Source organism: Emydura macquarii, unplaced genomic scaffold (assembly GCF_026122565.2).
Source record: "Emydura macquarii macquarii isolate MOO-44397 ecotype Brisbane River unplaced genomic scaffold, CSIRO-AGI_Emac_v2 contig_691, whole genome shotgun sequence".
NCBI lineage: Eukaryota > Metazoa > Chordata > Testudines > Chelidae > Emydura > Emydura macquarii.
This window is the reverse complement of record NW_027130828.1, coordinates 7273612-7299584: the sequence shown is the minus strand read 5'-3', so window position 1 is coordinate 7299584 and position 25973 is coordinate 7273612. Positions and strand designations below refer to the sequence as shown.

Below are 25973 nucleotides of genomic sequence, written 5' to 3'. Positions count from 1 at the left end.
AAATTCCTACAATTATGGCAATTGCCCGGGCAGCGCCACTGTAAAATTATAGGTCCATTAATTAATTTCTAAACGGCAGTGGAATTCCCAAGGGAGTGCATACTGTACGCCAGCTGTGTGAGGACTCTATTAATTCATCTTGATTAACATTATCACAACGTATACTGAATGAATCCATAATAATCAGCCAATTATTTAAAAGTATGACAGATGGGACCTTCATAACTCTAGAACTGAACTCGTGCAGTACTGGGAGACTGATCTTATAGTGCAGTGTGTATGCTATGGAGGGTTAGGAGAAAGAGGATAAAGCCTTTGTGTTTTGCATATGTGGTTAATAGACGCCCAGGGTTAGATCCTCAGATGGAGTGAATCAGCATAGCATAGTTCCAGTTACTTCCATTGAGCAACGGCAAATTACACCCGATGAGGATCTGACCTGTAGTAAATAACAGACCTGGATTCTGTTCTTGGCACTTCACTGTGTCTCAGTTTTCCTATCTGTGAAATGGGGATAATGCTCTTTTGTAAGGTATTTTGAGGTCTCTGGCTGAACATTGTCTATATAAGAGCCATCCATCTGGCTCAGATATTCAGTTCCAAGAAGCATCTTCTGCTCATTTTGGAGCTGTCTTTGCCCTTTTTTTTATTCCTGAAGATAAGTTGGATACGGTTCTTGTTTTCAAAAGTTCCTGGGTGCAGTTATGCATGCAAAGAATGCACATGCAGTTATTTACTTAATTTTCTCAAGCAATTACTGCAGTGGAGAGAGTGAATTGGGCATTTGCACATGGAAATGGTGAGTGAGAAACGCGCTTGGCCATTTGCTCACACAAACATCGGAGACAATTTGCGTATATAGGAGCGATAATTGTGTGCAAAGCAGGCACAGAATTTCACTTTATATATATATATATATATATATATATATATATATTTCTTTTTTTTTCTCACATATGCTACTCTGAGCCTGTGTCTTTGGGAACGAGGGTTTTACTATGACTCAGTTCCCTTCCACCTATATCCCATCTCAGACCTCCTCCCGCCTCATTTTTCCCATTGCTCAGTTCACCTACCAGCACCATATTCCCACATCTGATCTTTCCCACTGCATCTTCCTCAGACTCCATCATCTTGGTTCCTCATCTGTTGCCATTGTGACTTGGCGCCATACTCAATATCTGACCTGTACAGTCCTGATACTTGGTATCTCTCTGATCTCCTCCCCACCCTCAATGAAGCATCGGCTGTAGTTCTGGCTGAAGTTTTGATCTGGTTTGTATGATCCAGTCCCATTTGTCCATACTCCTAAACTAAACAGCCACACCTTATTAATAATAAAGCCAGAACTGTGGGCCTTAATTCCATTCGAAACATTCATGGCAACTGAAATAAATACGTGATTCCTATTGCCCCAACAGTATTTATATGTCAGGGAAATACAGTAAAACCCTCTTACCCAGCTCTCTAGCTCTAAGAGAAGAACAGCACAAGTGGGACAGGAGAATAATGTTATGACCTAGGGAATCAATATGGGGAAGGAGCGAGAATTAGGCCACTTCAATAAAGTTATGCAAGAAATTCGTTGAAGAAATTTTATGCAAGAGGAAAAGCCCTCTCATATAAATAGCTGAGGAAGGAAACATACTTATTTAAGGAGCCTAGGCATGCCATTAGACAGCTGGAGGAAGAAACAAAAGGGGACGGACCATAAAAATCCCTCTGTCAAACAGTACTTAGAGAGGGAAAACTTATGGGACTGAACACAGAGGAAATGCAAAGAGCAGCCCAGGAGAGACAGAGATGGCAGAGCCTTGTTCATGCCTAAGCAATGGCTGACAACATGGGATGGATTCAGAAGCTCTGCATTGGGGAACTGGCTTAGGAGTCTTGTGTTTTGTATCACTGGTGGCATTAAAAGTCCAGAGGGTTGAATTTTAGAATGAAAAGGATCAAATTGTCTGTACTCTGGGCTTGGTGTTAAATGTTAAGGCTTTGCCTATGCGATGTGGTTGGTTTAGGGGGAGGGGGGGGAACACATAAATGGAACATTTCTTCTGGCATCTAAGTCTCTTCTTGATGCTGCCTATTGACAAATGTAAGTAAGATACCGATGCTAATGTCCATGGTGCACGTGCCTTATTGATTCTGAGACACAGAAGCTGTGATAAATGATTAACTGAAAGTGTTGTTTGCCATATAAATTACGGTCAGCTGTACAACCCTTGGCAACTGTGCTACATGTCCCACATGTCTATGGAGGTCGCTCTCTGAGTGGCTATTACCTCCGCTAGAAAGATGGGAACCCACCTGGCAGGCTCACCGTATAATGTTTCTCACAAGGCAAAGGTCTCTCTTCGATCGCATCCTAAATTCTTCTCTAAGGATGTTTTAGAATTTCATGTCAACCAAGATGTCCACTTCAGTGTTTTCTTCCCAAAACTCTATGCCTCTGTTGAGAAGAGGAATACACCTAGGAACCAGCACTCGAATAAGAAATGGAGGTTACTTACTTGCCACTGGAAGTTCTTGCGTGGGCCCTATTTCTATTCCCCTACTCACCCTCCATACCCTCCTGCTTCGGATCTTGCTGGATTTGTGGTGAGAAGAGGAACTGGAGAGGCGTCGGCCAGCACTGTCTCTTATGTCCTCGGTCTAGAGCATGAGGTAAACTACCACACATGTGCAGGCCAACGAATTTCCGGACAAGGCATGCACTGCACAGCTAGGACCACACCTCTCAAAGAAATTCCAGTTACAGGTAAATAACCTCCATTTCTCTACTAGGACTGGGAGTTCTTTGCAGGCAGTGACTGTCTCTTACCCTGTGTAGATATAGTAACTAGCACAATGGGGCCCCCAGATTGGTTGGGGCTGAGATGCTACAAATAATAGTAACAGTAGATATTTGTGATATGATTGTCTTTCTTTCTCGTGGGCTTTGATCAGCAGTGAAATAGTTAACTTCTTGCTGTTTGAATGGGTATCATTAGACTCCAGAGTCAACAGGGCATTGGGAGGAATAGGGCAGTTCACATCTGTCTCAGAGCTGTTGTTTCAGGCTGTCTGTGTGTGTGCACATTTTAGAGGTTATTTTTTTGACCATAACGACTACCGATTTTTTTTTGTAAGTGAAAAGGTAGATTTAAGGAGCACAAAATAGCAGCCTGCAGAAAAAAGGACAGGTGCACCCAACTGCCATGAACTTGCCCAGATCGATTCTTGCTCCTGATCCCAGCTTTCCAAAAAGCTATGGCGTTATTCCACTAGGTTTTCGTTCTGGTGATGCAGTTCCTAGGAGCCACGTTTCTGCTGTTAGCTTGTCCCCACCATTGAACTTCCTTGCAATGGAAATGGGGGACCCACTCTCAAAGGCATCCTGGAAAGGAGCCACCCACAGCCTTTGTTAATGCTTCCTAGTGTGCTGGCGGACCCTTGGGAGGGTGGGGGCGTTTGCTGGGAGCTAAACTAACGGCTCCTTTTAGCTCTGAATGCCGGTGTGCAAGAAAGGAGGATCCAGTGTCAGCCCCATGGAAAGTGAGACTACCACTATCCACAGGACATGCCAAAGGAATATCCTGGTGGAATATCCCTCTCTCTCCTATGTGCTGGGAATGGGAGAAGCGGAGTGATCTCAGGGTTGGAGCATTTAGAATAGCCAGAAGCCAGCCCTGCATCTAAGAAGGGTTTTGCTTCTCCACATGGTCCCACAGGCCTTAATTCGCCTAAGTCCCAGCCATCATGCATTTTGCTTGCGCTTTGACAGCCACATGTTCTGCTGAAATGGTAGACGTGGCCTTCCCAAGCAGGCTTCCAAAACCATCACTGGGGTTCATGGCACGGGCAAGTGGGAATAGCGGTGAAGGTCCTTGAGACAAATGCGTCCCTGACAACTTAGAGAAGTTTCCCCAGGGATGGATTAGGCCCCTTGTGAGTTTCTCATATTCACATTGATTGGCAGCTTCCCAGCTGTTGGAGAGGACAGTTTTCTCATGAGGCGGAGAGGGGGATTTCAAGTGCTCTTGATTCTTAGAATTTGTTTCACTGTTGGCTAGAACGCCAGCTTCACTTCACTTGTTTTGCTCCCTCTGTCTTGTCTGGCTGCTAAGTGGTGCTCTCTGACTAGGATTAGCAAACATGTGACTTGAAGTGTCATTGACTAGATGCAGTTACTGACCATCACATTCTATTTCATCATAGTTAGCCTGAATGGTGGCTGGCAGGTTTCTGTTCTTTTCTCTCCTGGTACAAAATCTTGACCTGTAAATTCTGAACCTTTGTATATTCTTCTGCAGCCAGCCAAGCAAGTTACCACCTACCAGAGGGGTATGGATCCCTCCTAGATCTGTGAATATAAAATAGAAAGTACTGGCTGTCCTTCAACCCACCGCGACTGACACCATCCTTCTGATTTAATTGGAAATTCCTGTCTGCTTGGCCTTCCCATCTAACTAGACCGTGTTTTGTATGCAGATAGTGTGGTGGAGCTGGGTGCATGCCCATCATTATTTCTTTGGGTTTTCTTTTTTTAATAAATATATCCATTCTCTCTGTCAATAGCAGGACCCTGTTGGTAGGAAGCACACAGCAACTTCAGTGCTTAGGTTTCTCTCTTGGTAACTTTGGACTGATTAGGAGTATAAAAACAAGACCTTAGGAAAAGGCAGTTCAGGTGGGGAAGTAGTGAAGCCTGGAGAATAGAAGAGAATAGAGACGAGCAGGGGCTATTCAGATCAGACTAGCTTGGGCAACTCCTGTTGTCTTTGCAAGCACAAAGGTTTCCTCTGAATTTACCTCAGTGTTTCCCAGGGGTGTTAGGTCTAAGCCACAAACTCCGAATGGACAGTGCCTTAGATGCTGAGAATGGGCCTGGTGGCTCCGTTTCCTGTGGCAGATAAACACGGGTGTGACTCAGAGTGGCTGAGGGGCTGGCCCAGGGCCTTTCCAGAGGTGGACAGCAGAATGTTCCTCTGTGTCTGAGCTCTGTTTGGTATGGTGGGGAGTGTGTGTGTGTGTGTGGGGGGGGGGAGTGGGGGGGGGGGTCAAGGAACCAGTTACAGCTCCTTTATTTGGTGCTGGCCCAGTCCTGGCATCAACTAGCACTGTGTAGGAGCTGCTGTAACTTATATCCCAAGTCAAAGCTCCCTAAGGGACCTAATACCAGTATAGAATCAGTGCAGCTGAGTGGAGCTTCACTAGAGGCATTCCCACCAATCCCTGGGTATCCCCCCCGTGCCTGGGTGGTGGGGCAGCTGGTGAAGAAGCTGTCTCTGCCAGCTTTACCATCCTGGGGAGGTGCACCAGGAAACTTCTTTGCTGACCGGTTATGGCCAGTATCCATCTGCTTTGCACTGCCTGAGCAGCACAGCGCTCAGAGCATAACGAGGAATCGGACCAGGCTTCTTCCAGCATGCTTGCTATCAAAGCAGCACTGGAGATAGGGCAAACTCCACTCCTTTTTCTTGCTACGTGTTGCTGTCCTGTGTGAGGATATCCCACTGCACCCGATACTGGGGAATCTGCTGTGATCGCACAAAGCAAGCAGGAAATACCAGTCAGGAGCCCTTTCTCATGCTCCTTCCAGCAGTCCTGGGACAGCTCACATAGTGCAGACTTTGGGAAAGCTGTAAGAGGAAGCTCAGGGCCATATCCTCCCACCCCATCCCTCCCTCCCTGAAATGCGTTGATCCCGGACTTACCTATTTATTGAGCAAGAATTCTCTCCATTTACCATGTCCTGAGAACCCCAGGGTGTTAATTCTGGGGACCCACAATCACAGTTCATGCTCTGATATTATTAGTATGCATTTCTATCGTGCACCCTCAATGCACACGGTGCTTTACGTAGCGAGTGAAGAACCCTCTCGACTCTGCTACTGCTAAGCACCAGCACCCTGCTCTGACCACTCGAGCAGGATGTTCCATTTCCCCGTGCTGAGACATAAATGTACCCCTCCAACCTCCACAATCACGGCAAACTCCATGTGCACTGCTGCAGAAGAAACCCACACAATGCTGAGAAAGTTAAACCAAGGATGGATTTAGGCTGTAGTGACGAATTAAGTTACTTCTGTCTGCAGTTTCAAGACCTCTCTGTGGCTCCTTGTCTCCAAGGAATTTCTCAAATAAATCACTGAGTTTGTAGTGACCATGCTTTCCCCTCGTTTTATCCTAAAATGACTTAGTCAGAGCCCAGCTCCTGCAGTAACACAGCTGTCACTGACCCATGCCTAATCCTCTTCTTGGCTGTGCATCAACCTCTCTGCAAATCACACACACTCAGGAAATCCTGGGATGCCCACAGCATGGCTGTCTCCTATAGATTCATTTAGGTGGCAGCTGGCATGACTCGAGGGGGGGGGGGAAGTGGGGAGCAAAAGGAGAGAAACAGGGAATTCAGCTTTCCAGATTGTTGTTCCAAATGCATCTAAAAGCAGGCAAATGTCCAGATCCTATTGGAAAAACAAAATTCAAGAGAGAGCTGTAATTTTAGACTGCAAAATTCTGTCCCTTCAGTTTAATGTGTGTGTTACTTCTGTCCTTCCAATGCTTGGTTTTTCTAACTGCCATGAAAAGTTCTAATTCTAACAATAATACAACTTTAAAGGGGCACTGTTGTCAGGTTAAAAAAATCACATCCGTCCATCCATCTCCTAACCTCCGTTTCTGTGTTACTTTTCGCTATTAAAGCGGTTTCTTTACATTCTACACTTCACTCAACTTTGATGATGACAATAGATTAATAATTTTCACTTTTGTTTAGTTTCACTTGTTGGTTCCCAGTGCTGCAGTGTTTGCGGTAATTGCAGGGGGAATGTTTACATCCAATTTTTAAGAAGACTCCTATTTATTTTTTTTAAAATCATGACAATATTTGTATTAACAGTAGATTTTGCATAACTTAAAAAAAAACAAAAAAACACACATACAAATTTAGGGTCCAAGTTAACAGGACAGAGTAACAATTTAACTTTTTATTTCTCAACTTTTCAGATCATTTTCAGTAAGATAGAGCCCTCTCTTTAAAAGAGGCCAATTTCATTCAAAAGCCAAAGACAAATGAATCTGTGGGCGAGTCTACACTTTAAATTTACAGCGGCACGGCTGTATTGGTACAACAGTGCCGGTGTAAGGGTACTTGTGTAGCTGCATTGTGTGGAGAGGAGAGAGCTCTCCCGTTGATATAATAAAACTACCTAAACAAGCAGTGGTAGCTATGTCTTCTTTAATTTTTTTAAATGTTTTTTTCACACCCCTGAGCCACAAAAGTTTTGCCAGCATAAGTGCAAAGTGTAGACCAGGCCTACGTCTGAATGAGTTAATTCAGCTACCCCAGTATTTTTGGGGTAAACAGGCACCCGCAGGCCAAAGAGCGCCATAGATTCCATACATTCCTAACAGTATATGGCTAACATCTAACTTAATAAAAAAGGCAACAGAACACAATACATTCCACCTGCAGTGAAACGGAAATCCCCAATAACCCGTCCCCCAGTGCTCCATCAATAAAACAGCCACCCTCTCACCGAAGGTTAAGAGAGGAAACTAAACATTCTGGAGGCTGTGCGCCCTGGGGATACCAGCAAAGCACCTTGACTCACAAGGAGAGGAGATGCTGCCCCTGCTGCTGTCCACTCCTACTAATACCCTCGGATGCTGGGTACCTCCAGTGCTGTGAGGAGACATACTGCGACATAAAACAAATGCTGAATTGAGCAGGATGGGCCAATGGATGCGGTGCTAGTCTGGGACTCGGGAGAGCTGCGTTTCATTCTCTGCTTTACCACAAACTTCCTGTGTGAGCTTGGGCCAGTTACTCAATCACGCCGTGCCTCAGTTTCCCCATCTGTAAGATGGGGGCACTAATACCGCACGGGAATGTTGTGAGGATACATACATTGCGAGGCACGCAGATCTCCTGGTGATGGGGCTATGTAAGTACCGAAGGTAGGTAGGTAGATAACAGCAAGGTCCAGAAAAGACACCCATCAACATTGGATTGTCTTCTTTTTTCATTTGCCCTTATGGTGTATCCTTATATGCACAATAGAGCTATAGTTGAGAGACTGGGATGGTAGCAGGAGAGGATCAGGCAGCACTAGGGAAAGAACGAGAGACAAGAGAGAAAATGTGCATTCCATCGATCATCCATCAAGGACCTTTTGCCCACATGATGGAGATGGATGTAATCGCCGGCATGAACGGCTCTGGCTAATCCAACACCACAGATTCCCCCCAGGCTTTCTGTCCCTGCACTTCTGAATTCTGGCAGCAGAGCACAGCCGTGCAGAATTTCTCTGGAGACTATTTGTCTTCAGTGACATTTTGCTCCCAGGGGGTAGCCCTGCTGAAAGAATGAGATAAGCTCTCTCAGACAGGAGCAGCAGGGTAGCTTCCCTGTTTGTGTGCTGCAGCCTCAGGATTTCATGGAGAGATGAAAGATACAACGGGGTAGACAATCGCTTGGACACCAGTCTTGGAGCATAACTGAGGCTAGATGTTTAACTACGGCCATTCTCACTCATAGTTACGGGGTTAAACGCATCACCCAATGTGAGGTCAAGGCGGGATTTTCCCCCAGCGCGCAGTGTCAGGGACCTTGGATTTTATCTGCTTCCTCGTGGGAATCATTTGTTAGGACTGGCGAGACGTACGGCACACAGTCACAGGCCTTCATGTTCCCCCTTCTGTGGATGACCCAACCACCATGGCCAGGCATGGTCAGGTCTCCGCATGGACCGTTCCCCACTCCAATTCCCTTTGTATGCGGTGTTGTTCATTTTATGCAGGCGTTCGTGAAGGCAATGAATGACGGGTCTTCCCCGGCCCCCTCTGCATTCCATACAACTTGGTAAGCCCTGCCCATGTAGGCAGAGCTTGTGCCACTTAGCTCACCCTATTGACCGGGTGGGCATTGCCAATCAGCAATAAGAAACCCCTTCAGGATGCGTGCAATCCAGTTGTGTGGAGATTGTTTCCTGTAGCATGGAGGGAGTTAACCATCGATTCTTGGTTCTTGTCTAGTGTTTGGGAGAAAAAGACCTGGAACGGTGAGATCTTATCAAGCTTCTGAACTTGAGTGTTTGCATGTTAAACTCTGGGCTCTTTACCACCTGAAACTCTGCTCCGGGTCCCTTAACAACTGCTAGTAAATACTCACAAGGGTGTCCGCGAACAAACACACAGCAGCTGCCGGAAACCCGTCGTTTCTCGTAGTGTCTCCACCCAATGGAGGATGGACTGGGTTTTGGCAGTTGTGTTACTTTGTTCTGCGAATACCAAGGGACAATGGCCTGGTTGTCAGAAGTGCTGATAAATGGTCAATTGAAGTCCCCCTTGAACATGAGGCTATTCATCAAGAGCTTTCAAGCCATTTCTTAAAACATGTGGGCATCTGTGTTAAAAATAGGGACCAAGAAATCGCTTTTCTAGCCAAACCCCTGGAGTCATTTAAAACCAGACTAGTGAATATTGGTGAATATACTGCTGGTAAAAAAATCCCGGCAGGCCTTTTCCGTCTATTGGCGCTATGATTCTTTGATCACTCATCAATGGTGTCCTCTCCACCCGATAGCCTTCATCTCCATGAGGGTCACGTGCTATTTAAGAAAATCATCTTGCAAAATTGGGCAGATTGATGGGATGGTGGGAAGAGACTTTTTTTTACAAAGAAAAATCCAGAGCATGTGTCAAGTCAACTTTGGCACCTGCTGCTATTGCATCTCTCTGGGGTATTTCAAAGCCCTGGCGGTCGCTCTGAAGCTAATACAGCCAGAAAGTGGAAATTGGGACTTGAGGCTAAAAAATGAAGGAGAGATTGCGAGAGGAGGAGGAGAGATGTGGATGGAAAAGAAACGTGCCAGGGAGTGGAGAAATGGTTTAAACATCAAGAAGGACATCTCTGCTCCTGCGCCACTGCACAGAACAGCTCATTTGAAAGTAAGTAACTCACATTCATACACCATGCACACAGCAGAGTGCAGCATTTGGCTTTGTTCACAGCTAGATAAGCAACAGGAATAACATGTTGGATTCAGAAACACAAGTGGTCAGAATAGATGGCATGAAATGGAAAGGTTTGGTGAAAGGAAAAGGAGAGAAAGGAAAGGCCAAGGACTGTGAAGGAGAAGAACCAGGTGAAAATCCCCATTGTTGATTAAATACTGGGTGTGATAATATTTTATGCAGCAACTGGACTGTTCTGAATTTAGGAGCAGAATTTCTCAGAAGTTCTGTATTCCCCACTGGACAGGGACCTTTGCCCAAATTCTCAAGTATAGTTAGGTTCCTTACTTCCACTGAAATCAATGTGCCTTTGTGTTAGTAGAGATCTGTAAAGATCCATGCACAGCTAACGGTGCTTTATAAATAAAACCATTTCCCTCTGACCTGGTATGCAATAAGTCTGTTTCAAACTGGATTTGCACTTCATTACCACTGAAAAATTCCCTCCATCTGTCTGTCCATCTATCTATCTTTTTCACTTGTCCATCACGTAGTAGGACTGGAGGTGCGGAATGCCGTGAAAAGCTTCAATTCCGTTAAATTAGTTTTCGGTGAGAGTGAAATACACCATGAGAAAATAACAGCAACCCATCCAAGTTATTATTCCTGTAAGTATACATTTTAGTCTTGGAAACAAGTGCTTATCTGTATTAGTGCAGAGTAAGTGGTAATTATAAGCTGCCATAGCCTGTTGCTTTTCCTGAATAAACAAACAAATGCTTTAATATTAGTACTAATGGAGGCTCTCAACATGCTTCATCCAGTCTCCTTTTGTCCCCATTGCTTCCCTCATTAAAATTCCTCTCGGACACAAAAGCACTTTGGGCCATTGAATCTAGCTTTGCAAATGGCAGGTGGCTTTGACGTGGTGCCTAGGGACACGGAATGCAAAGTCCATGTGGCGGAACAGACCATCGCGCACGTTGCTGGTTGACGGTGCCACGTTTGTGAGAGACCTTAATGCTGCAGGTCACCGGGGAGCACAGGCAGGAGGGGACTAGACTTTCCAGCTCCTGCTTGGAAGTGGATTTGCCTGTTACATCTTCCTCCCTGCTGTGACCCCCTCCCCCAAAACTGAAACAGATGAAAAGGTTGTTCAGGAAAGAGGAACATGGTTGCACGGCAAAGCTTCTCATTGGGTCAAGAAAAGCAGCCAAGATTGAGCCTAGTGTAGCCTGAATTCCCAAGCATGATTGTTGGTATCAATGGGTCGGGTACACAAAGTGGGGAGCAGACTCAGGTCTGACCTAAGCAGATGGGCTCTTAGGGGGTATTGAATCAGCACTGCAGTCCCCATGGAAACTTGCTGATGAGTCAGTCCTAAATCACCACTTTCCAGCGTCAGAGGACAGTCCTCCCGATTGGCCTTCTCCATTCCAGCAGCCTGTCACCTGTTACCTCATCATGTGCCCCTGCGCGCCTTTGGGTCTCTGCAGGACCCCACGATCCTTTGCACTCAGCTCCTGGGGCACAGCTGCAGCTCATGCAGTTGCAGGGGGTTGGGTTCTGGGCTGCATTTTGGCCTAGAGGCACCTGACGGATCTCACTGAGCAGACACATGACAGTGCTTTCAGAGGATGGATGAATTCAGACGAGGGAGTGGTTGCGTTGTTGAGCTGGCTGCTTACTGAGCACCAGGCACTGAGGGGGTCTGACGATGAGAACCTTGAAGGTTTCATCCCCGAGTACGGACTAAGATGAGAACTCTCTGGGAATTGGTTATCCAGCTCTTTCCCAACTTTGAGGGGCAGGCACACGCAGAAAGAAGGGCATGAGAGTGGCATGACCGTACTCCACTGGCAAAGCACCTTATATCCCAGTGGCTTAGGTATCTTCACTCCCAACCTCAGACGGTACCTCAGCTCTTCAGAAGACACCGCAGCTCTTTGATCAAAAATCATGAGTCAGGCTGCAGAAATGATGAGATTGGGTTTAAAAACCATGATTAAAAATAATAATAAATGTGGAGTTCTTTTCCTTTTCCTTTTAGCTTTTGAGCCTTTACGGGTCACCTTTTCAAGATTTTCTCTGCAGCCATAAGGGCTAAAATGTTCCTCTTCTTTTTTCACGGCGAGCTGAGATTCGGGTGTATTCACATGACTCCAGGCGCTTGGGCTGTAAGATGATCACTAATTATTAATAATTAATTACTAATTAAATCGCAAGAGTTTGGCGAGACTGCCTATTTTCCCTTTCCTATTTAAAGCCTTAATTGTCAACCTCTTGTTCTTTTCCAGCAGTTGGTGAATTCAGTACTCAGCCACACCCTCATGGTGGTAGCTCAGCTTCACATGCTCTAAAAGATAGCGTCTTGTTACTAATTTCACTCTGCAAGGAGAAAATATCTATCTGTTAAAGTGATCAAGCAAAGCATTATGGGAGGGGGTGGGGTTATTTTTTCCTGAATCTTCCACCTTCTATTCTTTTTCCTTGCTTCTCACTGGCTGCTTAAGAACAAAACCAAACCAAATCAAGTGGTCTAAAGGGATGGCTGCAAAATGCACTCTGTAAAGCTCTTGGTAGATTTCAGACTTGTAGGTCAGAGGAAATCTCATAAAAAGTTCTCTCCTGTGTTTTATGTACTGCTAGTGATTAGATGTGTGTAGAGGATGGAAGTTCTGTTTCCCAAAGGATTTTGAGATTCCCAAATTTGAGCTCATTCTGAATCAGAGCCAAACCTGAACATTTCCAAAGAAAATTCGAGAGAGAAAAAATGGTTTCAGGTTGATTGAAATATTTCATTTTGGTTTTGACTTTTAAATTAATTTAAAAAAAAAAAAAAGCCTTTTCAAAATGAAAAATCAGAAGATTTTGTTCCAGAAATGTTGTAATAGGATGTTTTGACTCTGTTGGACCTCCCTCCACCCCCCCAGTTTTCTTCTGAAATGAAATTCTGACAAACTCAACCCAATTTTGCGAAAGGTTTCGATTTAGACAGAACGGCATATTCCAGTGGAATATGGTTCCAATGAAGTTTTTCCAGCCAGCGCTATTAATGACACAGCTATTTTGTTATGTGCCACTCTGGGGTAGACCTTTGACTTTGAAGAAAAATAATTTAATAAGTATCTTTGAATCAAATCACAGGTTCACTCTAATTAGAGATGGAAAATGCCCACTAGATCAAGAAGGCCAGGATAGAGGGTCCCCTGATGGGAGGGATATTAAACTAAAAGAATTCCCTGTTATCGGTCACGCATCTGATTCAAATTGCATTCATGTACTCAAAAGTATCAGTATCAGCATGCTGCTGATGCTGTGTAATAAAAGGATCCTTTCATGAGATGGGGTTCGTGGTCTTTAGGGACGCAAAATAGGGTATCTGCTGACTCCAGACCCAGCGTGGTTGGTTGAATCCTTCCATGTTCTGATCAGCAGTGGCTTTGTGCAGAGTGGAAAGGGAATTTTATGCAGCCCTTTGCCTCATTCTTACAGTAATGGCTGGAAGGGCGCTCTGAGATCAGATTCCTACAGGATAAACACGTAGTACGGAGATAGTCCTTGACCCAGAGAGCTCATGATTGAAATAGGAAAGACAGACTAGTGGGAAGGGAAATAGGGGTCCAGAAAGGGGAAGTAACTTGGCCAATTTCACATGGCAGGTTAAGGGTAGAGTCTAGAACAGAACCCAGGGTTCCTGAATTCCAGTCCAAGGCCCACTTCACTGAACCACAGTGTCTTATCTTTCTCCTCACCAGCGTCTCACATGTGATGTAGAGGAGAGAGGCAAAATGCTAGCTGCGAGATTTTTTTTTCCAAGGGAATTTATTTTGACCCTAGCACCAGGGGAGAACTCATACCCACGTGGCAAGTAGCAGGGAGCCCTTTGGTTTTCTATAACATTTTACTTTGCCTCTTCCTTGTTTTGTTAGAAGTAAAATAAAAGCATCCATCTATCTCTTCATATTTTTTTAACCACCTTGAAAGCTGCTGGTGAGCTAAGGCCTGGTTCGAATCCAGCACGCTTAGATCCCTTCCACCCACACCTGCTTCTCAGTTGGTTTGACATCTGAGCAGGCTGGGTAGCTGCTGGTGGTGTCCTTTGCTCTAATGACCATCCACAAATAATTTGCCGTTTTTGCAGTTCCCCCCCATGATTCCCTTTCCCGTTGTGCTGCCATCATGACGTGCTGCTGTGCCGTGGTGTTCTGTCGGGATGTTGTGTTGTTGCCACTGTACCCTGAAAAACACAAAGGACCGCTTTTATATCTTACCCAGGGTATGAGATGGATGTGCTGTGTACAGTAGAAGGGCCTGAAATGCACCATCTGTATCAGAATCCAAACCCTCCCGAGGTTCAGGGCGGGTTCACCTCTAAGGTTTGTTTCAGCCCCATCACAGAGACAGGACTAGCCGCAAAGTCCGGAGTTGTTATCAGTGGTGTTCCGACCCAGGGTTTTGGTCCCTACACTGTTCCTTTATCAAGATGTACAGAAGTTGCACAGTGCACTGGGACAGGCATCCTACAGCTGAGCTGAGAAAATACTGGGGAACTCTAGGATCCAGACCCCCATGCCCCTTGCCTCCTTAAGAGAGTCACATTCCTGGGAGAGATGACAGTAGGGTTACAGTCTCATGAGGGCCTTCCCGACACAGCTGACGCACTTTCAGAGAGCAGTCCCTCAACACCGTTGCTTAGCGTCCTGTGGAGGAAATACCCTCCTGCCCCGTGTAGAGAGGGGGCCCTTTTTGAAATGACTAAGCCCAGCAAAACTTTGCAACTATGTGAAAATAGAGAAAGACGAAACCAGCAAAAAGCAGCAACCACCAAACGATATAATGATTTTTGTTTCTAAATTTTATTCTGTTACAGGGATGGAGCACCATCCATCCCGGCCCACAAGACTTCAGGGAAGCCAGGAAGAACAAGGTATTCCCATTTCAATATTACCAGACAAGCTGCCATGCAGCTACCAAGTTTATATATCTATATATCTATAGTTAAAACAACGCCACCAGCCCAACCCAGTTGCAAACTGCTCGATGTACTTTGTCAGCCACACAGTGCCTTTTCCCCTATGACTAGCCCCGAGGCCAGGTGGGAGTAGGGAATGCATTCAAGAACAGGGTCCCAAGACTATGTGACTAGGGCTTCCCTGGCGGCCACTAAGAACTTGTCCATTGTACCCTTCTCCCAGATTGCATGATAATAAGCAGCCATGTGCCTGAATCCCTAAACTAGCAGATCCAGCTATATCCTCATCTTTCCCTCCCAGATACCTCCTATTCTCCCACCTAAACCCTCCACATTTTGTTCTCTGCACCTAAACAAACAAAAGTCCCTCCTTCCTTTCCAAACACCCAGACGTTATTTAGAACATCCCTATCCTGTGGATGAGTGTCAGTTCTGCTCAGATTTCTCCAGGCTCGTGGGGGATGGGGAAGTGTTATCGCCCAAGGCTGAATAATGGCAGATCGATGCACTGTAGAGATCACTGCCAGATGGGGTTGTGGGGATCCAAGATGGAGAGGGAAAAGGAGGCGGGGGGGGAGGGGGTCTCTGCATTAAGGAAGCATGTGACCGAAGAGTTAAACCTGGTCCCATCATCAGGTTAGCTTGCTCCTTGCAAAGTGCAAATTCTGTTTCTCCTTGTTTCTACCCTTCAGCTTCTCCCGTTGAGCTTCTGAGACACAGGCAAATTACCTCACCCACCTCATCTTCCTAATACCCTGGGACAGCACACGTGTAATGACTAATCATTACACAGCTGTCATTTGTCTTCGCCGGGGCACATCTAGAGATTTAGGACCCTCTGTATTTTCAATTAGGGTAATTTTTGTCTTAACTCCCCGCCCCCGCCCCCAAAAGCACAAATCTCTGCGGCGGTGTCTAAAAGTCACCCCCCCCCCCCAATCTGGCGGCTGTTTGGTGGCCCGCGTGAGATGTGTTTGTGGGCCCACCCCGCACAGATATCATGGCTGCTAGCAGCTTAGCCGTGGCAGTCTCAGCTGAGAAGCCATGGTACCAATGGGCCATGGAGGCGGAACTCGTCTCCCGTCCGCAGAGGTGGTCCCTGCAGGTCAGGCCTGAGGTGGTGGTGGGAGGTCTGCACTGCCTATTAGGGTGCATGAAAGGAGGGCTTTGGCCGACAGGACTGTTGATCAAGCCCCTGGCATTCCAGTCTTTTGTTCATGCACGCGTCCAAGCAGGGATCCTCTGCGCAGTGCTCATTGCTTCCTTGCAACGGCAGGCGGTGTCTAGGGTTTTCGGCTTGGCATTGTCTTCTGACCCCTTCCTTTGACCCTGCCCTCCATCGCTGTTTGTCTATTCTTTGCGCCGATAGCTGGTTCCTGTGGCCCCTCCCTGACTGGAGGGGGCGGGCCTTTCGTTCTGGTGGACTCCACCCACCAATTTCCGTCCGCAAATAGGCCGGCACCTTGCCTCTGCATTGCGTTCACTGACAAAAGATCTGAGGGGCGCACGCTCCGCGCCACACAGCGCGCCACTCCAGGAGCGACAGGGTACACACGGCTGGGGCCTGCTGGGCTGTCATCTCTTGTTGTGACCTCTGTGCGGCAGATACCAGAAGCGTGCTCCCAACAACGCTCAGTGAGCGAGAACCAGCAATGCCCCATACGTGTCTGCAAAGAGCAGCCCGTTGCCTGGTCTTCTTTGGACGCCCAGATGGTACGAAGAGTGAGCTTGGGGTCAGCGGGGCACCAGGGCTCCTGTTTAAACAGCTCTGTTTCCTTTACACTTCGTAGACGCCTCCTTTGCTTGGGTTGGTTGGTTGGTTTTTGCTGGCGAGGCTGACCTACAAAAAATGGATACGCGGCATTTCTAACGCGCATCCCTTAGTGACTTCCTTGCTCGGGGGTTTCACTTGTTGACACGTGCTCAGACAGGCCACGCGGGTCTTTAACAGCCTGTGCTGAGTCAATAGGGAACAGCTCTCCAGTCAATAACACAGCTTGGAAGGATGAGCTAATTATTCTCTATGCAGCCGGGGCCGGGAGGATAGAGGGGGCCGGTCGCTGCTGCGTCGCTCAGCACACATCTCCCGGGGTGGGGCGCTGTAAGCTCCCTGAGGTTTGGGACTGCTCGCTCGGAGGCATGCCCTGAGCCCAGCACAGAGCCGGAGAGGCCAGGCAGTGATGCAGGCCGGGGGGAAAGTCGGTGGAATCCCTCCACTTGCAGGGTCTGGTCAGTGACTGCAGCCACCTACATGGGGGAGAGAACGCGCAGATCCCACACCCCCAACTATGCCCTGCCCCCTGCAACGGCTGCCTGCTGCCATGCAAGGCAGGGGCTTGCAGGGTGCGTTGGTCTATGCCAGGCAGAGAGCCCCTCTGCAGGAGAACTGCACTGGTTCTGCTATAATGGGGCCGTTTGTGGCCACAGAGAGAGGGCTGGAATGGTTGTTAAAGGGCTGTCCAATTTGACCTTCAGCCCTCTGCTGTGGCTGCTGCCTGTGTCTCCGTGAAGTCCTTCTTCACAGAAGCTTCTGCTGCATGGATCCCCCATCTGGAAGCATGAGACTATGCAACTAACGGCTGCCGATGGTGCCTAGAACTGGGATGGAGGTAAATGTGCTGTGATTTGCTTGTCTCATTTTTCTGAGTGCCCCACTGACGGGAGTTAATGTGCACGGAGGGGAGAACCCAGGCCACCCATGAATCTGGTCACATGTGAAGCCCTGCCTGGTGTTTAAGATGGAGTGATTCCTGATTCATTCTGTCCGCTCCTCGAGGGGGGGGGGGGGGGGGGGGGGCAGTGTGCATCAGATGTGAGATCCAGCATGGACAGACAATCTCAAACCTTTCCAGAGCAATCGCTGCTTTGCAGGCGTCTTTGGAAATTATTTGATCTACAACCACCACTTTGCGTTTGGAGAGCCCATCTCTTCAGTGTGGGGTGTCCCGGTATTTTTGCTACCGGGGATACTTGCGTGAAAGAGCTCACCGGCTGCTCTGGCCCAGTTCTGTATGACCTCACTTTGCCCCCACTAGTCTCCTATGTGGCCTCCCTTGGTGAGTTAACCCTTTCCTGAAGTGCCTTCACAATCAGACTGTTTTCCTGTATGTCTAAGCTAAGTTTTCACTTTCCTAGTTTCAGCCCATTACCTCCTTGTTAAATTGTCTAATTGCCGCCACCCTTCTTGGATGTTACCCCTCCTCCTGAAGGTTCAAACCCATGGCTTTATGGTGTTCACGGTTCTGCATGCTATGGCCCTTCAGAATTGATGGTGGCAGGGGCAGAGAAATCCCGTATAAATCCAAACATTGACCCACGTTTTTCTCAATTGCCTTTTAAGGCGGATGAGGCTAGTGGTTAAAAAAACAAAGCATTGGAGGTGAATCCTATTGCTTGTTATTCCAGGCCCGGTCTTCTCCTGAGCAGAGACTTTTAATGGGGCTGGATTTTCTGATATGGGCAAGAACCCACTAAAGACTGGAATGAGACCATCGCGCTGGTTTTTCCCTTGTGACTTCATCCACCTTTGCACCCACATATGTGAAGCCACTTGTCCTCGCTGGGGATGGAGGTAGAAGTCCGTGATGATGGAAAATTGTAGCCATCACTTTTCATTGTTGTCAGACCTTCAGTTTTCACATGGTTGGTCAGAGGAGTGGATGGAAGGGTGAGCCCACATTCAGTAAAGCGGTGGCGGGTGTGAAGCTCTGGTTGGAAAGGAGAAAGAAGGATGGACCCATGTCAGAAGAGGTGTGGGGGGGAACCATAGTATGATATTGTGGGAGTCCGCCTCTTTAAAACAGATCATGAAACAGATTTTGCTATACCATCACGACTTGCTACCATGGATGCTCTGAACCAGCCAATCAGCAAGCTTCGTTGCTGGGAATTTACTGCACAGTTTTTGGGAGGGTTTTTGGACCTGGGGCATTTTGTGACAATGTGCCACCTGCTTCTGCTGACCAGGTGTCATTGCCTTGACCCGCAGGGCCGGGGCAAGCCTGTCGCAGGGATTTAGACTTGGATTGAGCGGAGTTGACTTTCCACCAGCCATAAGCACAGACTGCCGTGGTGCACTGCTTTGCGGCAGTGATCAGTAATAATAGCAGTACTTACAATTTATATCATCTCTCTCTCTCCATCTCCATGACTTCTCTTTGTGTCTGTTGTCTATCGCCTATAATATCAGCCAGATTCACTTGCTTCACTAGCAAAGCCAGGTCAGGTGCCTTCCTGTCCCGTCATGTCCATACCCCTTGAGGCACAACTTCTCAAACCTGAGAGCATTTCGGTAGCTTTCCTTTGGGTCAGGATTCAGAGATCCGAGGTCAGAAGGGACCATTGTGATAATCTAGTCTGGCCTCCCGAATGACGCAGGCCATTGAATTTCACCCAGTGACTCTTTTAGCGGGCCCAATAACCTGTGGTTGAACTAGAGTGTGTCTTTTAGAGTGATTTCCAGTCGATGTAAAAACTCCTGAGGATTGAGAATTTACCTGTTCCCCTGGTAATTATTATTTTCAGAGCAAGGACTTCTTGTTGTCTGCACCCTTTCTCCGGAACTTGCTGCTATTATATATTAGATCTCTGGAGCTTAAGTCATTGTTAAAATCCTATTTGCTGAGGGCTGCTTTTCTCACAAGTTTTTAAATTGGGTTTTTGGCTTGCTCAGTGTCATTTGGTAGCCAATTTGTCTCATGTAACATGCCCAAAGGAGATCCGGTGAAGGGAGCTACATCTGTGAGATTGAATGAAAAGCTGATGTTATGAGCAACGAAGTTTAGGCTTCTGATAATTGAGAGAGAGAGAAGCCCCCCTACCCCCATAACAGGGATATTGAGGGTCTAATGTCAGCCTATAAAAGTAGATAGAAGAAGTCAAGTCAGACCAGGGTCAGATCCTAAGCTGATGTGAGATCACTTGGATCTCTGCTGCTTTACAACAAGCAAAATATCAGGCTCTGATTCCCCACTCAGCAGACGTTGCAAACGCAATACAAAACTTCACATCAGTTTGCAAAACGAACATCTTGTTTTTACATAGCACCTTCTAATTCAAAGGATCCCAGAGCACTTTAGACACTATAGAGATACGTCATTACATATATATCTATGTACAAGAATCCCTTTCCCCTCCATAGAGGTGCATCCGCTGCCACGTAGGAACGTGGTTGCTGTTTACAGCACGTGAAAACAGTACAGAACAGTTTAAGACAGGAAGCGACTGTTACAACTGAAAGGCATTTGCATGATCTAGACATAATAGATGAGTTCAAGATTAACATGATTTCCATATTCTATTATGTGATCTTGTAGCATGTGTTTTAATTTCTTGTATTTTTTGTTGTTTTATGTTTGCACGTGGCAAGGAGCCAATTTACTTGGTAATCTGATTTAAAAGCTTTATCGTGTTACATTCAGTGCTGATTTCAATGGAACAATCTATGTGTCCTGCTACTTCCCATTAACTTCACATAAACAGCTTCAAATCCAGCAAAGAGATAATGGATTAGGATGGTTGTTAATAGTGTTTTCACTGCATTACTGAGCTTCTTTTAATACTGAGCAAAGAGCTGGGTGAAATGACGTGGTCTCATGGCAGTCGATGGACACTCCATGGCTAGAGTCTTTCTGAACTGGAATGGGCTAGAATGTGCTGCAGGAAACAATTTCTGAAGTTTGATTTTGGTTTTGGAAAAATCTGCTAATGCAATTAGCTACATAATGTGCTGCTTTCCTAGATAACTGTCACTAAAACTGCGTGTGCTACATTTAAATAGAGATTGGAGCGAATGATAATAATCAATAATAACCCACTTATACAGTGTTTTTCATTGTCAGAGCACTTTTCAGATGTTAGCTAAGTCCTGGTCCTGACATACCAGTGAGATAGGTGGGATTATCCTCATGGCATACGTTTGGGGAACTGAGATGGAAAAGTCCGAGAGGAAATCAGTGTCAGAGTGAGAATTAGAATATAGAAGGATCCTGTCTCCCAGGTCTGACTGCAGACCACTAGGCCATGCCTCTCAAGGGAAGAAGCGTCTTCAGTCAAGTATGTGGCATCTCATACTATCTTGGCAAATTAACATATTATGGTCTAAGAGAGGTGGGGGGAAGCCAGCTTTCTGGAGACAGAGAACATATGACCATGCTGCGTATTCCAGTTTTGCTCCGCGCCTCCACATACTGGTAGATAGTGTCACGTGGCTGGCAGTGTTATCTGCTCAGAGCGGAGGAAGGGTTGGCTTGAAGGGGAAAAGGGAGGCACACTCTGCTTTCCATAGGACTGCCTTTGCGAAGGGCCATTTTTCTTGTTCTGTGGGAGGTCTGATGGCTGCTCTGGCACTTTTCTGCTGGCGTTTTGGGATGGTAACTAGGTAGGTAGGATCGGACAAACAAGGGCTTTTGCAGTGGCTTTTCCCATATAATTAAAGGGTTTGCTTTCCAGACCTCATGCATCCCTTGATGTGGTGTGGACAACCCGGGAGGCTATCCCTTTCCCTCGGTGTCTGTGCGTGACTCAGGGCTGGACGGTACATTGTATGGTTCCTAATCATATCAGCCAGCTTTTGATCTTCAGTTCTCACATAGTTTCTTTCCCCCTCCAAACATCGCAAGGTAGTGGATGGGGTTTTTTGGCTTTTTTTGTTTTTGTTTTGCCCTTCTATCCTTTTTTAAATATTGGGACTCATTGTCGCTTCGAATGCCAGGTTCTGAAGGGACAAGGATGGTCACAGTAGAGCAGACATGTGGCAAGATGGGGTGGAAGTCAGGTGAGGCTGGGCTGAGCTGGGTGTAGGGAGGGTTTCCCTTGACAACCTGGGAAGGACTCGGATGCAGAAAGAAACTCCCTTTCAGTGTCTAGAGGGAGGATCTTCAAAGAGACAAGCGAGGAGAAGGCACAGAGCTGGGATTCAGTGGACTGGAGCTCAGTTCATCCTGTGTGACCTCGAGCAAGTCACTTTTCCTTCTCATGACTCAGTTCCCCAGCTGTAAAATGGGAAGAATAATCCTTCCTTCCTCCTACCCAGTGTCTGCCTTGTCTATTTAGATGCTGAGCTCTGGGGCAGGAGCTGTCTCTTAGTCAGAGCATGTACCACATCTAGCACGACGGGCCCTGATCTCAGCTGAGACCTTTAGGTGGTACAGCAGAAGTAAAAATAATAATGGCCTCGTGGCAGCCATCTGTGTCAGTGGAAATCAAGCAGCTAAAAAACCCTATGTGACCTCTTTGGAAATTCAGCCTGAATAGTCTCCAGAGATGGCTGGACTATCTGGATTCACGCTTTAAAATAATTATCCTCTTTCTTTTCTTCCGGATTCCCCCATCCTGCCATCCAGTGGCCCCTTTTTCTCTCCCCACCTCAGCACTGATCCATTTCCTTCAGCTGTGTCCGGCTTCTTCCTTTGCTCTGTACTGCAAGTTCCTTAACCTTTTAGAGTGTCATTTGCATTTCTTTACAAGAGAGGGGTTCTTTGCAACTGCCCAAACTCTGTCAAGGACAGACTGGGGCGGGGATCTGGAGAAATCTCTTTAGGTTCTGCTTCCAAACTCGTTTGTAGAGGTGCACACACCCCGTGGAGCTCTTTTCTTGGGCCAAGAGAACTGTACGGTGACTCCTTGGAGAACTAATGCTTGTTTTGTTCCTCAGCTGGCTTCCAGAAGCCTGAGTCCCCACTGGCCATGCCAGTGAAAGGGTTAAGTCAAAGAGAACACAGGCTTGCTACATGGCCGCAGATGCTCGTGCTACCGTAGGGCCAATAGTCCTTTAGGTTTTGAAGCCCAGCGATCCTCACAGCTCCTCAGATCTCAGTGTTTTAACTCCCAATCCCCGAGCTGAGAACCACAGACTTACATTTTCTCCCTTCTTTCCTGTCTGTGCTGGCAGCTGTGCAGGAGGAGAGGCAGCGGGGGAAGGACCGAAACGAGAACGAGGTGGAGTCAACAAGCAGCGCCAACGAGGACATGCCGGTGGAGAAGATCCTGGAAGCCGAACTCGCAGTAGAGCCAAAGACAGAGACGTACATCGAGGCAAATATGGGTTTGACTCCCAGCTCGGTAAGGAATGCCTGCCCCTCTCCCCTGTGCGCTAGCACTGGCCCTGGTCTGTGGGAATGTGATGGAGTGAATGGGTGGGAAGGCCTCGAATGCTGGGACTGGCAGGACTATGGAGACCAGCGTGATTAAGGGAGAAGGGTGGCCGTGTGGGCTGGAACTCAGGAGAGCTGCGTTCTAGTCCCAGCTCTGCCACACCCTCTCTGTGATACCTGGGATAAGATGTTGGATCGCCCTGTGCCTCGGTTTCCCCATCTATAAAATGGGAATAACACAAGACTTCCCTACCTCCTACAGGTGTAGTGACGATAAAGCCATTGCAGGGCTGTGAGGTGTTCTGATGCTAGAGTGATGAACTGCAGTTGGGCGGGTGCACAGAAGATTATCAGTAGTATTGGGGGCACAGCCTGTCATCCTGGACACTATATAAACAATGGAGTAAAAGCCTAGCCTTGCCTTGAAAAGCTCACAATCAGGTTAACCCGAGCAATGCACCCTTTATTGCTAAAGTACAAACACATTACAGCTGGAAACCTGAGCTGTTGGTTTTCAAACACTGCAAATTTGAGGGTTGCTTGGATCCATTGTATATAATATATATCTGGCGGAGGGCTGGATCCAGAGTTACCATTCAGCCCCTTTTAAAGGTTGGGATTCTAGTGGGATCCTTTCTGAACAGCAGATGCCCTATAAATAACACACACATGAGCCCACCCGTCCCATTAAAGAGCCCTGTTTTGTGAAGAGTATTTTTTTCATCTCATTTAGGGTGGTGCTGTCCTCTTATAACAGCTCTGGCTTTGTAACCTATGAACTGCTGCTCCTCTGAGAACAGCTACCATTTTAGGGGAAGCCACCCCCCAGTTTGAGCAAATTAATAGTGCAGCAGGCTCAGAGGGTGTGGCTCCTGATTCCACCCCAGATGCTTCCCTTTGGTTCTAGCCCCGGGGGAACACTGGGAAGTTTCCAAGTGGAAAGACCTTGGGGGAGGGATGAGGAAGAAATGGTCGACATTTAACTTTTTTACCCAGGTTGTCTGAGCTGATATCAGAAATGCGTATTTAGTTGGCAGCTTCTCTTGTGAGGAGAGCCCCTGACATTGAAAAGGGCAGCCATATGGAATGGCTTGATATATAAAATCAGAAATGGGAGCAGCTGGTCTGAATGGTTTCTTCCTTGGGGGAGGGGCTAAGATCATTATAAAGCCCTAATGGTGGCTTACCTTTTCAGTCTTGCTGGTGGTGTGGTGGGAAATGCAGGTTTCTGATCTTCTGTGGTAGTTATAGGGTGACTCTTGATTGTTGAAAATAAATAGTATTTAACCTGAGTAATACATTAGAGATCTTTGATGTAATATGTTGTAGTTAGGGTGCTGTTAATGCTAAGCATTCAAAAATCACCATGCATTAGAGGGTCTTTTTCTTTTGGTTTTTTTGAGCCTTTGAAGTACACTTGGGTCACATTTTTCCAACTTTTCTCTGTAATTATCAGGGCTACAAGCTTGTTTTAAATTAAAGTGGGACTTTTCATGTAATAACGTGACTCCAGCGTCTAGAGCATTAAAAACCACATCAAGTCCTGTGAGGCATGTGATAAAGTCATGCGAGTTGGCAACACTGCAGTTCTGTTTATGTGCTATGTGTTAATCATTTTGCCTAATCTTGATAAGGGAGTGAGAGTGTGATTCTGACTAAGTGATAGTGGATTCATGCTCCACCAGAGTTTATCCTGCAGTTTCTTAGGCTCTTAGGTGGAGTGTAAAAGCTGAGGGAACAGATGAGTGAAAAAAGACAGAGACCCGGTGTGGGAGAAGTACTGAGATTATAAGAAAAATACATTGTATATAAACCAGCACTTGTACCAGTCTAGGATTGTGAGATAATGTTCTTCTGTTTCCTAACAGAGAACACAGCCTGTTCTTTAGCTGGGGAAACACGTTTAGTTTTCTTTTTTAATTACTTTCTCCTTTTGGGAAGAGGGTCCAAGTTTAAACTGTCAGAGAAGAAGATTCATGACTTCATGCTAGTGTTGCAAACCTAGACTAAGTGGGGTAGTTTGGAAAACTTCACGCTCACTGAGCTTTGCCTGGCCCTGATCCGGACGCAGCTGAATAACAGTCTTATATGCAGTAAAGAGCGACTGGCTCTCCGTGTTAAAATGAATAACTTCAGTGCCACTGGTGGTTTGAGGCTCGCTGCACTTAGATCTAATAGGTTGGGAGATAGTGAGTCTTCTAATCAATGTGCACTGTGTCTGCAAACTGGCTGGTAATTCCTTCCGGTCTCGTAGGGCAGAGCCAATGCACAGGAAGGGAGGTGTCTGCAGAATGTGTATGGCCTTCTACTAAAAGTCTTTTGTCATTATATATGTTCTCCCCCTCGCTGTCTGCTGTAACTGAAAATCCACACGGCCGATGTAGATTTTTACCTCAGATTTAGTTGCACCATTTCTCCCAGATCCTTTTCCATTCCTAAAGCCTCTTCCTTTAAGAGGTGATGCTGGGTGGTAGCAAAATCTCTGCTCATCTCTTTGCCCAGAGGCACCTCTGCTTCGAACTGTAAGAAGCACGCAGGCCATGTTCTAATTCAAAGTTATTTTGGTTTAACCTGTCGAGAGCATTCAGAAAGATGCGATCTCTGCCCTCTAAACTTTAAGTTGCCCTCATAGTTTATTGTCCTTAGCTAATCTTGACAAGAAGCTGTGCTGTTTTATTAGTCTGTGAAGCCCCATACAAACCTATGATGTTGTTGCATGAAATTCAATAGCATGTGAGCTAGCTACACAAGCACTACAATGGGGTGGTGGTAATGTGCTATAATATATTCCTGTTCTGCAGCGTCTTTCCCAGTGAACCCCCATACTTTTTATTAGATACATATGAGAATCAAGCAGCGACTTCTGGGGTGGGGTAGGGCAGCTCTTTCACAGCGCACAGCAACGCTACAAAACAACTAAGCACAGGACTGGAAGGAGGGAAGATGGAGTGAGGTTAGTC

The 25973-nt window shown here is 46.6% G+C and overlaps 1 protein-coding gene across 5 annotated transcripts in view; it reads left to right on the top strand.

Annotated features, from left to right (window-relative positions):
• Window positions 1-25973, top strand: part of RXRA (retinoid X receptor alpha) — a 218097-nt gene that overhangs the window by 162681 nt on the left and 29443 nt on the right. For 4 of the 5 annotated variants that reach the window (XM_067541847.1, XM_067541845.1, XM_067541844.1 and 1 more), the window contains exons 5-6: window positions 14819-14875; window positions 22812-22981. In XM_067541847.1, coding sequence (XP_067397948.1) covers window positions 14819-14875; window positions 22812-22981 — 227 coding nt within the window. The remainder of the gene's footprint in view (window positions 1-14818; window positions 14876-22811; window positions 22982-25973) is intronic. The other variant, XM_067541846.1, reaches the window with a different exon arrangement.